General features: G+C 31.3%; 1 protein-coding gene across 1 annotated transcript in view; it reads right to left on the reverse strand.

Annotated features, from left to right (window-relative positions):
* The window catches only part of LOC107852832 (vacuolar-sorting protein BRO1), a 28,481-nt gene extending 22,152 nt beyond the window's left edge, over positions 1–6,329 (reverse strand). Inside the window, exons 1-3 of the mRNA XM_016697870.2 lie at positions 5,725–6,329; positions 1,954–2,261; positions 274–1,227 (exon numbers count right to left, since the gene is read on the reverse strand). Coding sequence (XP_016553356.2) covers positions 274–1,227; positions 1,954–2,261; positions 5,725–6,097 — 1,635 coding nt within the window. The 5' untranslated portion in view covers positions 6,098–6,329. The remainder of the gene's footprint in view (positions 1–273; positions 1,228–1,953; positions 2,262–5,724) is intronic.
* Between the last annotated feature and the right edge of the window lie 8,107 nt (positions 6,330–14,436).

Below are 14,436 nucleotides of genomic sequence, written 5' to 3' on the forward strand. Positions count from 1 at the left end.
GGTATAGAAGCGCTGCCCATCTTACCAAGCCCTCATAGTGGTACAAGCTTGTCAAGAGATTTATCTGATTCACTATCTTCATTATAAGATAGGTTTGATAATTACGTACCACCAAATATATGTGTCTACAAATGAATCCAAGAGCCAGAGCACTTCATTATTTTATATGCATTAATGAGTAAATCTCTTGACAACCGCAGGTAGTGCCAACTTGAAGTGGCACAACAAGAAATGACTATTATACAACATAAGGTCCAACTAATTACTACGTACAGGACGGCTGTCAAGGATTGACATGAGTGCTGCATGATCTTTTACTGATCGCTCAATCCTGGCATCACTTTCTGCAGCTTGCTTCAGGTTTGCTGCAAACCTGTTTAACCTGTCCTGCAGGTTTTTTGTCAAGGTAGTAGATTGAGGCCTTGTCCATCGGCTTCCGAATTGAGTTCTAAACTGTGTATCTTCCACTGCTTCTTTTTGCAAAAGCTCCTCCGTTTGGACCAGCAACTGCTGGTTCACCCTCTTCAGATCTCTGAGTTGCTGCAGCTCAGCATCCAAACCAGCTGGACCACCACAAATTTCCACTGCCTCTACATCTTCTTTTAATGCTACAGGTAGAGATAAATTTCCCTCCAAAGCAAGAATGGAATCAGGCAAGTCCATTTCTCTGAGCCTCACTCGAGCTAGCTCGCTTCCCTGTTGTAACTTCTCGGCTTGAGTCCTGATGACATCATCCAACATCTCAGTGTACCTAGAAAGAGCTTTAGCACTTTTGTCTGGGACAAGGCTGGCAAACATCTTCTCCTTGCTTGCGTCAAGAATATAATTCATCTGCATAGGCTTGACCAAAGAAAATGCTGCAAGTGGCGGCAGAGAACTGGCTGGTGGAACCCTCATGAGGTAGACTCTGTCGTTTTCCTTCATAGCCCTCTCCAAGTTTAGATTTAAAGTAGCTTCTAGCTTATTAATTGCATCCAATAGCTGCTGTGGTGCTCCCCTTGGAGCTTTTTTTCTTCCCTCTGACAAGTCATTAACACCACTCCTCAACCTTGCAATTTCCTCTGCAATTTCTTCTTTGCCGTGGAGCTCTAAGCTGTACCTGTAGCAGGCTTCAGCATAAAACAGTGCTGCCTTAAGCTGAACATGAGCTAGCCAAGCCTTGTCAAAGTGCTGGTTCAGAGGTGCAACATTTAATGCTGCCAAAGCTTCCTCATAAAACAATCCAACCTGTGATAGAGCATTCATTTCATTTTAATATCTATTTTGTGTGTATTGCAACATCCAAGCAATTAAGTAAGACCCTAAACGAACTCCACTGGTTTGGCCAAATTCGATAATTCACAACTTATAGCAAAATAATGTGTTGAGATGCTATCTATAGGAAATAACATGTGCAATAAAGTAAGAACCAACATTTGAAGGAACTAGCCAAACTCAGACATGCCTCTCCAGTGAACTATTCAGAGTTCAAATTAAAATTCGAAAAGAACAAATCCAATATGAAATTTCAAGCTGCATATACCACATCCGTAGAATAGTTTTTTATATTTTATGCTTGAGTTTATTTGAACCAAACTCCAATCCAAGCCTCATTGCATATAGGAATTTAGAGGATAGTCATTAGTTATTACTGCAATAAAAATAGCATATTAACAATACAAAGTCGTACCGATTATAAGAGTTCTCGCTGACTAGATTTCCGATAGAAATGTAAAAGTTAGTGGCCTTTATCTGTCATGGGATAAACTGTTACCATTCTAAAAATCTTAGGAAGATTCTAATAAATAGAAGAAAACGTATTAACTTACTCGATATCTAAGAAAAAATGATGTATAGAAATGTGACTAATGTCAAGAAAACTAAATATTACAGAAAAGTTTTTTCCTTTAAAGGTAAATCTGATACAGCAGTTATTGAGTGGCATAGATTAAAAGAAGGAATAGAGAAATGAACCTGTCTCGAAATCTTTGCACAGACACCAGGAGTATTTCCCTTGGCAATGCTATTCTCAAAAACACACTCCTGAGCCTGAGCCAACATGAGTCTTTCCAGCATCCCAGCACATTCGACTGAGACATCAACGGTGGTGGAGCTACCCAGTGATGCCTTCATTGCCACATTGTCTCTCAAGAAGGCAAATGCCCCAGCAGCAGCAATGAAGGAATGTGATCCCTGCTTTCGCCCCTCAACTGATGAATGATCAAAACCCAATCCCATCTGACTATGCACAGCCCCCAGATTGAACAAAACTGCAGCTTTTTCTATGTGGAGACCCAAAAAGGAAAAAGAAGGATCAGTAGAACTGTATGATCAGATGACAATAGTTCAAGCTTAACAGTGATTTCTCCAAGCTCGTAAGAACTAAGATCAATGTACCCCTTTTTTCCTTAGCAAGTGATAAATATTGCCATGCTTTTTAAATTATTTTTACTAGTAGGTAAATAAAGCCAATTTGTCTGAAGAAAATTGCTGTGTGTCCAATGTTCATCTAGGTATTGGCAGCAAATAAGTATTCAATATACTTCCTACGCTAGAAATAACTACTCTCAAGCACAGATTAAAAATGAAGGTTGTGGTAGAATAATAGCATAAAAGAAGTCCAAATATGATGAAACCTTTGACTACTAAATTCTTTAACCTACGTAGGATTCATATAGCCAACCTTAGCTAGTCTAGGAGCGAGGTTTAGCTGATTGATAAAAGTTAAAACACTTAAAGCTAGTAGTTACTCGGTCCAATTGGAGCAATTCCTAATTTCCAGATAATACTAGAGTGAAGTTTATCAATAGCTAGACCAAATTCCATGAGCATCTTCACCACTTCCAATTTCAATGATGGTTAGATAATTTGGTTCAAAAAAAGAACATGAGACCAATGTAGATGCTCAGAGCAAGTGCAAGCTATACCCTATACAACCTGCACCATGGAAAAAAAAAAAAAAAGCAAAGACTGACAACAAAGATGCAAAATTTAAGACCCAATTGAATGAAGAAGCAGAATACTCGGAAACATTAAAGGGAAAATAAGACAACGTAGAAGCTAAGAGCAAATGAGTCGCATAAGAAGTTGAACCCCATGAGTATCAACAAAAAGCACAGAATGAGAAGATTTAAAGATTGGGAGGTACACCTCAAGGTTGGAGCTTAAATTTTAGAAGACAACTCAGTGATTGGGAGGTACAAGGAGTGGCTGATTTCTTCAGCAAACATGACCAATTTTCTGGGGTTTGAACTGGAGAAGATTTTTTGTGGTGTCAAGGCAACTCCAAAGGAATTTTTAAGGTCAATGCAGCCTACAAGCTTATGAACCAATCCAATCATCAGATAGCCAACTGGCTGTGGAAGCAAATTTGGAGGATTAAAGTCTCTCATAAGATTTCATGATTTGTGTGGCTATTAGCAAAGGAGGCTACTCTTAACAGTGGACAACTTAATGAGCAGAGGTATGACACCGTGCTCAAGATGTTTCTTTTGTAAAGAAACAGCTCAGACAGTAAACCATCTATTTCTGCATTGCTCATACAAAGCTCATTTGTGGAGAATCATCTTAAACCTTAGAGTGTATTGGAAAATATAATGCATGCATTAGTTAATGTGTACTACTAGTACCTTGTTTGGTACGTCTTTTTGCCTATGTATAACTAATGCTTGCATTAGTTATACACTCTATTGTGTATTGAAGTGTGTATTAGTAATACACACCATTTCCTATGTATTAGTAATACAAAGAGTTTTAACACATGCATTAACTTATTAAATGACCTTAATACCCCTCAATTTCCCTCTCAAAATATTTCACAATTTCTTTTCCCGCCATTTTAATTTTCAACAGTGAATCTTCTCAAAACATTTCACAATTTCTTTTCCCACCATTTTAATTTATAACAATGAATAGTTGATTTAAATAACCGCAACATATTTTTGCTTTGCTTCGAGGGTCTTTGAAAAGATTAAAAAAATTCTTGAGACAATTCCTTAATTTTACATCTTGTATTTTATTTTTGTTTCGACTATGTTAATCCGTCGGCGTAACATTTCATGCGCAAAGACGAAGGTCTTGCAATTAATCCTAAATCTCTATATACTAGTTCAACAATACTAATTATGTTTCAAATGGCAAAAGAACTTTGTTGCAAAAAAAGTTTACAAAGTCAAAGAAGGGCATTTTTGTAAGCAAACACTTCTTTTATAGAAATTATGTAAGATATATTATTTCTTATACATCAAACCAAACAATGTATAAGAAATAATACATGCATAACTAATACAAACATAACTAATACAAGCATTACTAATGCAAGCATTACGAATACTCTATATTCTGCATAGTTCTTATAAACTACCAAACGACCCCTAAAGGTATAGCATGGAAAATGTCAAGCAAGGTTACAGAAGCTGCTTTCTAAGCAGCTGGGAGGGAACAGGTTCACTTGCTAAGGATAGGAGTAGATGGAGAATTGTCCCATCTTGTATTTGGTGGACCATTGGGAAAGAGAGGAATTCCAGATGTTTTGAGAGCTTAGAGAATGATGTGCAGAAGATCAAGTTGAGCTTCATCTTACTTCTATGTTTATAGTGTAATCAGACATGCTCTAATGATACTGTATCTACCATTGATGTTTTAGATTCATTATTGATAGAGACAGTAGATACTAGAGCTCCTTGTAAAAATGGTTTCAGTACCACCCAAGTACTGTTTTGATCCCTTATAACACATACCACTTTCCGAAAAAAAAAACCAGTTTGAGAGCATCAGTTGCATAGTGTCAAGAGCCAATCGGATTAGATTTCAGATTACTTTGGATAACTAAGGGTGAGTGAGCGCAGTAGAAAGCTGTGCACCATGCCTTACAAGTGTACTATGAAGAAAGAATCAAACAATGAGAAAAAAGATGAAACGTTTCGAGAGACAGGTAGAATTAAAATGCTCGTACTCCGGAAAAGAAAATAGGAGAATGGAGACCAATGTGGAGGAACTAAGAACAAGTGTCTAGCAAAAAGAGAGCTACACCATATGCATTAGCAATTGTACTACAAAAACACGTTTGGGAAGGGTAGTGTGTACGCAAACCTTACCCCTAAAAGATGGAGAGGCTGTTTCCAGATAGACCATCAGCTCAAGTAAAGACAATACAAAGAAGTTTGAAAAAAGAAACAACGGGAGTGGAGAATCCAAGACAAAATGGTTTAAAAAAACATGACAACGCATACTAAAAATGCAGCAGTCACTATCACAAAATAATACGATAATCGAAGTGCTAGAAACAGTAAATAGTAACAGAAATGGAATAACAAGAAACTCCTAGAGTAATACTACAACCTAATAGCATAAAATACTAAGCAAGACAACTCTCAACTACCTAACTAAACCGCTATCCTAATGTGTGTCCTCCATAATCTCCTATCTAAGCATTAACAATTGTACAATGCTCAAGAATCAAATGATAAGACCAAAAACACACAATTTCAAAACCCCAATTACATAAAATTGCTAAATAGTGAAGTGCATAGAAAATAGAGAAGTTTGTACCCTACGCATTAGCAATTGCACTATTCTCAATAATCAAACAGCAGGAACAAAAATACACAAAATTCGAAAAAAAAAAAATTGAACAAAGTTGCAGTAAATACCCAAAGAGGAGTCTCCTACCTGTTGTTCTGACTTCTATCAGTTATTTACAGACGTACAAAACAAAAACAAAAGGGCACATAATTCGAGAAATACCCAAATGGATGTTCTGCTGGACAGCTTTATTTTTGGTCTTGAAAGCATCAAACCAAGTAAAAGTAACAGAATTAACATGTTCTTGATCAGGCGAAATCGGAAAACGAGACTCAACAGCACAAAGGGCTTTATAGTAATTCTGCAAAAGATCACGACGAGCAGGAAGTGATGACGATGAATCAATAGCTCCGCGTTCGATATCGGAACGATATTGTTTAAGTGTTTGTAAATCATCTTCAAGATTTTGAGCTTCGAGTTCGGAGTAATTATAGATTATGTAGTTACGGAGTGGACGGTAGAGATCGACGGAGACTGTTTTCTTTTCGGGGATTGAAAGCATTATGTGGGCTGTTGTCGATGACGATGAATCCATTGGTGTTTAACGTTGGAATAAACGGAGATGGTGTAGGGAGTTTGTGTTGTGAGTGTGTGTGTTTGGGAAGAAATGAAGAAATTGAAGAAGTCAATTGAAAGGAAGATTTCAAAGTGAATTGTGAAGTTGCTGGCATTTGGAATAAGTTCGGGTTTTTCTAGTCTTTTCTTCAATTTCTTTTTTTTTTTACAAGTGTTTTATGGTCCATGTCGATTTTGTGTATTGCTGCTTTGGTTTTTTATTTTTAATTTATAAACATTTTAAATTAATAACTAAAATTAATAAAACATTGACAAAATAACCTTCTGGATCCCTGTACTATGTCGGTTTTGTAAGTTGGACATTCCTACTTACATATTTGTCATCTGGACCCTTGAACCCACTAAAAAACAACATTTTAAACACTTTTTCTATGAGTGTAACACACTCGCCCACGTTAGCTGTCATGTTATCTTTCACATCTCTTCCACATCATTTTAAATATAAAAAATATTAAATATTAAAATTAATAAATAAATAAATAAAAAGAAAACCCCCAACCCCATCTTTCTCTTATTTCTCTCTCTTGCCTCCCGTTTTTTCTTTCTTTCTTCTTAATTCTCCTCTTCTCTTATTTCACTCTCTTCCAGTTTTCTTTCTTTCTTCAATTCTCTATTTCTTCTTCTTTTTAAATATTGCTTTGGCTAAGAATATTTGATCAATCTTTTTCAATTTTACAGTGATTTAAGGATGATAATTTTTTATGATCCAAAATCATGATTTTTGAAGAGGTAATTAGACGGTGATAATTAGAATGCAATTGAAATTGGAATCTGATTCCAGAATCTGATTTTTTATGATGATTTTGTTAGTAAAATTTGATTCCATGGTAAAATTGGAATGCAATTGAAATTTGAGGATTTTTTTTAATTAATTATATGGTGTTTTGCTTGAATTGATTCGGATTTGATTGATTGAAAGTGATGATGGTTGAAAGAAATGGTGGGTTGTTAGTTAGAAATTTTTGAACAGGGATGGGGGCTAGGGTAGGGTGGGGAGGGGCTAAACACGGGTGGGGGTGGGGGGCCTGGAAGAGGCTGGGATGGGTGGCGGGCCTGGACGAGGCTGGGATGGTTTTGGGGTATTCATGGTGGTGGCGGTAGATGAACGGAGAAATTGTTGTTTTGGCTAAACGGAGAAACTGGTGGTGGCAGGTGAACGAAGAAATTAATGGTTTTACACGGCATGATGACGGGTTGACGATGGTGGACGGCGAAGGGATGAGAAGGTGGTTGACGGCGTGGGGGGAAAGGAGAAGGTGGGGGATGGGGAAAGGTGGTGGACGGGGTGGGGTGGCGTAGGAGACGGCATAGGCGGGGATGTGCTGGAACAAGGGGAAGGGATTTTTTGTTTTTTTTTTTTAATTACTATTTTTAAAAATTATTTAAATATTATAAATATTTTTTTAATTTAATCACACCCCCAAAAAATCGCATGTTCTCACGCGTTGTTCACCTCAGCATTTTAATGTCATGTAAGCAAAAAAGTATTTAAAATATTATTTTTTAGTGGGTTCAGGGGTCTAAATGACAAACATGTAAGTTGAAGTGTCCAACTTACAAAACTGACATAGTAAACACATCTACTTAGTCATTTATCATCTAAACTCCTCAATTTATCAAACACAAGATTTTAAACCCCTCATATCATGTGTGTAGCTCACTCATCCAAAATAAATGAAACGTCGAATTCATGTCACATAAATCAATGTCATGTCATAATTATCTTTATTAATTATTTAATAAGATTATTAATTAACAATATTAAATATAAAACAAAATAATAAATAAAAAAAATTAACTCACCTTCCTCCACAACCCACCCACGTCCTTTCACCACCATCAAACTCCCTTCGACACAACAATTAAAACAATCAATTAATTTAAATTTTCAACTATAAATTTGCATACACAAACACAATGATCTGAGATATCAAGGTGGTGACCACGATTTTATCGGCGAAAATTTATCGTTTTGAAATAATTGAACAACAATTAGAACAACCAATTAAAACATCTTCTACAAGTCATTTTTAGTCGATTGCAATTGCTTAATTTGATTCACTTTCATCAGAGTATTATCGTCGGTCAAATTGGTAATAGGAATTGCAAATCCACAGTTGAATGAGGTACGATCCATTTCTAATGGGGCTTTTGATATATTATCATTCCCATTATCCTCCCTCATCAATTCATGTTGTGAATTTTAACTCAATTTCATCAAATCTAAATTCTCCACTGATTTCGATGATTTAAGGCTAAAAATCCTAAAATTTAGATTGAAAGCAGTAGGAGTTGTAGAAAGGGCTTTTGAGTTATCATCATTTCTTGCATCCCCGAAATTCAATTGACATTGATTTTGTGTGAATTCACTATCGAAACCATCTTCACCGAAACTTTGCGCACCATCGATAGTATGGTGCTGGGTGGAATTGAGGGATGAAGGGAACGGTTGGTTGATGTAGTGGTTAGTGGTGCTGGGTGGGGGATGGGGAAGGATAGTGCTAGATGTGATGGGTTTTTTTAATTGTTTGTCTCTTTTTTTAAATTAAAAATTACATATATACAGAAGGTAATTTTACCTTATTACATAAAATCTCATATTGAAAAACAAATTACAAAAATCTCAAATTAATTATTTAAATCCCTACCTTTTTTACTTTCTCTCTCTTTCTTCTTATACATTTCAAATAGCTTTATATTTTCCTCCTAAAATCTTGCTACCTTATCTCTCCAATTATCTATCTACATTAAACCTCCTTATTATCTCTTCGCACCCACAAATTTCGATCTATAATAATCTCTCTCCAAAAAAAATCTTCTCCATTTTCTCCATCCAAAATCAACAAAATCTTCTCCGTCCAAAATTATCTTTTTTCCATTCAAAATCGACAAAATCTTCTCCATTTTATCAAAAACCCAAAAAGAAAAACTGCAATTTCATCCAATATATGTTTCTCTGAATTCGGGAATATATGCTTATTTGAATTTCATCAAAAATGAATTAAGTTGAATCTTCTCCATTTAATGGTCGCGTATTGTTATTCCCGTTGTTGGTTTCGTTCTTGGTTCTTTTGATTATGAAAAATTCAATTTCGCAGAGAATCGTTCAAAGCACCAAAACGATTCAATAACAATTAAGAAATTGAGGGAAGTTGTCGTTTTAAATTCAAACAAGAAAGCTTCAAAATCTTCAAGTAAGAAAAAGATTGATGATTCTGGATGACCACGTCTACCGAAGGTTTAGTTATCATTAAAATATGTATTAGCAGCACTATTTTATGTATAAGATTTCATTATACAATTGTTAAGATTATATAGTGAATTGTATAAGGTGTTCATATACATGTGAAACAATATTAGATTATATTTATTACTTGTATAAGGTTTACACGTACATGTGGAACTGTTGTATGAGGTTGTCTTTTATTTGTTTTGGCAGTATGATTTTATGTATAAGATTTCATTATACATATGTTAATACTATATTATTAATTGTATAAGGTTTACACATGCATGTTTTATAATGTTCTAAAATTTGGTATCCTTATACAAGAAACTATATTGTATGAAGATATTGTAACATTGAATTGGTTGATCCATACAAACGCTTCACTACATGTATATTACTAAAACATGAAATATTACAATGATAGCTTCAAAAGAAAATTCTCTCACGAAAATATTGTACAATGATGTAGATATCATGTCAAAATATTTTATCATACATAAGTCTATATGTACGATGAGTCATTATACATTAGTATACCAGATTTTTACATGTTTTATAACGTATAGGAACAACCAATACAATAGGAATTACATTAACCGCAGTAACACATTAAAAAACTAACTACTTTAAAATCTATAACAATCTGATTTCCCATATTTATTCAACGTATAATATAATACAATATATATCAAAAAAAAAATAACAAAACTTAACAACTATAATACGACAACTGCAATTTCTATTAAAATATGTATTAGCAACACTATTCTATGTTCATATTAATTTTTCTGAGAAATGAAGAAAACTGTAGAAGATTTTTTTGTCATTGAATACAATTCAATAAAGAAGAAAATTTAATGTGATGTTTAACATATTTTTTTAATTTAAATTTCAGTTACTATATTTAATAATACATCACTAAATGTTGAGTAATTAATGGCGTGAATTAAGGAACGGATTGATATTATCAGATTTATCTTTCCTTAAATATAGCCTAATCAGCTTTATCATACATTCCAACAATATATGAGGGTTGACCAGATGTATGGGTATCTTTCTCAAAATCGGGAGAGAGAAAGACTAAAGGGATTTCATGTAATTGCTTTCATTTACTAAGGGATTTATGTGTTTATACTTTTTAAAATTTATTATTTTTACTAGATAATTTTAAGGCCCGTAAACGAGCCCAATATAATTGATTACAAACTTTAGATTTGTTTTGTATATACAAAACAGTTTAAGTCATCGCTATTATATTGCTTGTTAAATAAAAATTTAAAAATTATTGACAAGAATATGATATTGTATTTTGATCAACATTCTACTGATACCCACTTAAATTTTAGCATAATAAAATGTTGTATGTAAAGTTACCATTTTAGCATAATAAAATATTGTATGTAAAGTTACCTAACTCACAAATATTTTCAAGTATTGTTTGTATTTATTATGAAAACATTCATTTCTTACTGTTCTAAAGCACTAAATCTAAAATTTAATTTGCTTTTTAATATCACATAATGACATAAGTTTATTATGATTTAAAATATAATTTTGTTTGTTAGATTGAATTGAATTATACATGAAATATACTTTATGCAAGAAAGTCAAAAATCATATCGTACATTAAATGAATTTTCTACAGTCGGAAAATCTATTAAGAACATGGTTTTAGTACTCTTCATTATTCTTTGCTTATGAATTCTTACTTGTACTATGCTATCAAGTATTAAAATAATATTAAGTTTTAATTGATACAACAACATACCCAATATATAATTTCACAAAATAGGTTTGAGATGATAGAATGTACATAAACCTTATCTCCAATCTCAAAGATAGAAAGACTATTTTTGACAGAATTTTAAGTATTAATTGATATCTTAAAAATATAAAGAAAGTAGAAAAATAATTTACCATGGTTAATTAAATTTTAATTTGATCAATTTTAAAATATAAAGATATTTTTTTCTTGATTTTTCACTTAGTGTCTGGTACTCGCATTGAAACCCCCGACTAATTTGGATTGTGCACTGCAGGGGGTGACACTCCCAACAAAATTTTCTTCATTCCTAAGGCTCAAATCTGAGACTTCTGATTAAGGGTGGGGCAATCCCAATATTGCACCACTATCCACGTTGATAATCTTACGATATTCTTTTATCAATATACATTAATTGGACTCAATAATACTTTATTCTTTTTATCAAATTTGATTCGGCAACTCAAAATTAAATCAAACTTACATTAATTCAACTATTTAAATTATTTTCTAATGTTTAAAATGAAACAAAATATAGACTTGATTCTCTATTTAGATGAAGAGATACATTTTTTAAATTTATGGAATACTCTTTCTCTATTTAGATGAAGAATTACACTTTTTAAATTTAGGAAATACTCTCAGGACCTGTTTGACCATAGTATTTTGGAAATGAGTATTTTTAAAGTTAGGAAAAAATATAAAAACTGAAAATAAATTTGAAAAAATTTAAAGTTATGACAATTGAGTTATTTTATGAAAATAATTTTTTTTAAAAAAATAAATTAAAAAGTGAAAAAAATGAATTCAAAAATAGTGAAAAAACTCTTGGGGTGTTTTTCAAAATTCAAAAGTAGTGAAAAAAGTATTTCAAAATATTTATAGCCAAACATATATTCTGAAATACTGTGAATAATATTTATGACCAAACGCCTACTTAGTTTACTTTAGATTTCAAGCATTCCATCTAATTTATTTATTTGTCTTGATATTTTTATGCTCTATCAAATACTAAAATTAATAATTTAATAAATTATTTTTATTTATTATTTTTATTTCAATTTAACGTATACTAATTTCATTCAAATTTTATTATATTAAAAAAAAATTAAAATAATTAATTTATTTAGTTTCTAAAATAATAAATAGTTTATACTCACATTAGTTATGTTATGAATTAAAATGAAGCAACTGCAAAAAGTAATTAGATTAAATTAGATTTTTTTTTTAAATATAAGTGTATGGTATTGATATTACCTTTTGAAAAGAAGCTTTTGTGATAAGGGTGATTGTTGATGACCATTTGAAGATAAAAATTAAGTCCATATTTTTACACGTACACATGATGGTTTTGTTGTTCAAATGTGTGATTTCCACGTGTCCATTAGAATTTAGTACAACTTGAATGACTTTTAAAAAAGTTAATATAGCCTTTGCATATTGTATAACTGCACTTGAAGCTGGATTATGTTGTTAAATTATAAAATTACTAAAGTGATATTTTTACCCTTGGTCGTCCCACCTTCTCACTCTTCTATATAAAAAAAATGCAAAATAAATATCGAACTATAGAGAACACATTTTCATATATTATTTTTTTAATAATTTTTCTTAAATTTTAGTAATAACTCAGAATTCTGAACCACTTTGTAATAACGCTTATCAAATTTGATACTTTACATGATAATTTATAATATATTAATTTTTTTATCCAACTTATAGTATTATTATAGAGATTTTTAAACTTTTTATTTTATTTTTAAAAATATTGTACACCACTAAATTTAAAAATTGATCAATTGTTCTAAAAATTATTTGTAACATAATTTCTTATTAAATTTATAATATATAGTTATATTCCTTTAGTGTTTTCAATTTTTAGTTCCTTTATAATAGAAATTATTTATCTTTCATACGTTTCTCTTGATCATCTCATTGTTAATTAAAAGAATTCTTAATTATATATTCATGCATTTTAAATTTATGTAATATTGATTTTTAGCGAACCAGAAAAAGTATCAAACTAAGATTGACTCCTACATAATGATACTTATCATGCTGACATATATGATATGACTATATTTTTTTTCAAATTTTTCTTTCAAATTATTTTCCAAGTAGTATTTTAAAGAGGGAGGTCTTTTCATATACAATTTGAGAGTATTTTAACATTTCATTACAAAAAATATAACTTCTAACAACATTTTATAATCTTCGTGATTGAAAAATTGTCAACAAAATTTAGCAATTAAAATTTAAAACTTGTTAAAATGATATTAATTTGAAATAGTATAATAAACATTAAATTGTAGATTATTTTAAAAATTTTCTTTTGAATTATATAGCTCAAGTGAGAGAGAGGAGTGAGAAGTAGTGTATTTTGAAAAAGAAAGAAAAGATTAAATGAGAAATGGGTTCACAAAAAGAGATAAATTTTAGATGATGAATTTATATTCTGAAATGACTCTTTTACCCTTGGTCATCTCATGATTCACTCTTCTATATAAACTAGATATGTGTGCCCATGCTTAGCACAGGCCCAATATGAAGGATTTTGAAATAAATTTTTATTTTCTATGAGTATTTGAGGTGTAAACATAAAATCAAATTAAAATTATTTACTTGATAATTTTTTCGACGTCAATAAACAGTTCTCTTAATTCAAAATAAAAATAAAAAGCATTAGAAAAAAAAACTTTGTATGATAAATTTGAAGTATAAACTACGCATCCACACAACACTTATGGAAATTAAAATTTGTCAATATAGTATATCAATAAAATTTATTAAAAAAGAACTTCTGTCCTCCCTTGTTTTGAGACAAAGACTGTATGGTAGTATAATGAATTAGTTGATAATTTGAGAAACTCAAGGAATGTGATAAAACTTTAATTTGATTAATTTTAAATGTTAAATGATTACATTATCAGTGATGTAAATTGGATCCAAATTCACCTTTTCTCTATCAAATTTTAATTACGTTAAGTTTGAAAATAAATCAAATTTATTTTAGTTTGCATACATAAATTAAATTTTAATATTTAAATGAAATGAATTTCAAATTAGATATAATTTCTATTTAAAATCATTTCCCTCATTCCATTCAAGTATATTATTTTTCTTTCTAAAAAAATGACTATTTTTATTATTTGCATTTTTTTTTCATATTTTGCATGACATGTTTAACACCATAAAATATAAGCTCAAGATCAAGTTCTAATAAAGTAATTTAATCTGACACTTTTGATTCGAATTTTGAAAAAATTTTGTTTACACATATTTTTATTCGTCTATTAGATAATTAAGT

The sequence above is a fragment of the Capsicum annuum genome, chromosome 5 (assembly GCF_002878395.1).
Source record: "Capsicum annuum cultivar UCD-10X-F1 chromosome 5, UCD10Xv1.1, whole genome shotgun sequence".
Lineage (NCBI taxonomy): Eukaryota > Viridiplantae > Streptophyta > Magnoliopsida > Solanales > Solanaceae > Capsicum > Capsicum annuum.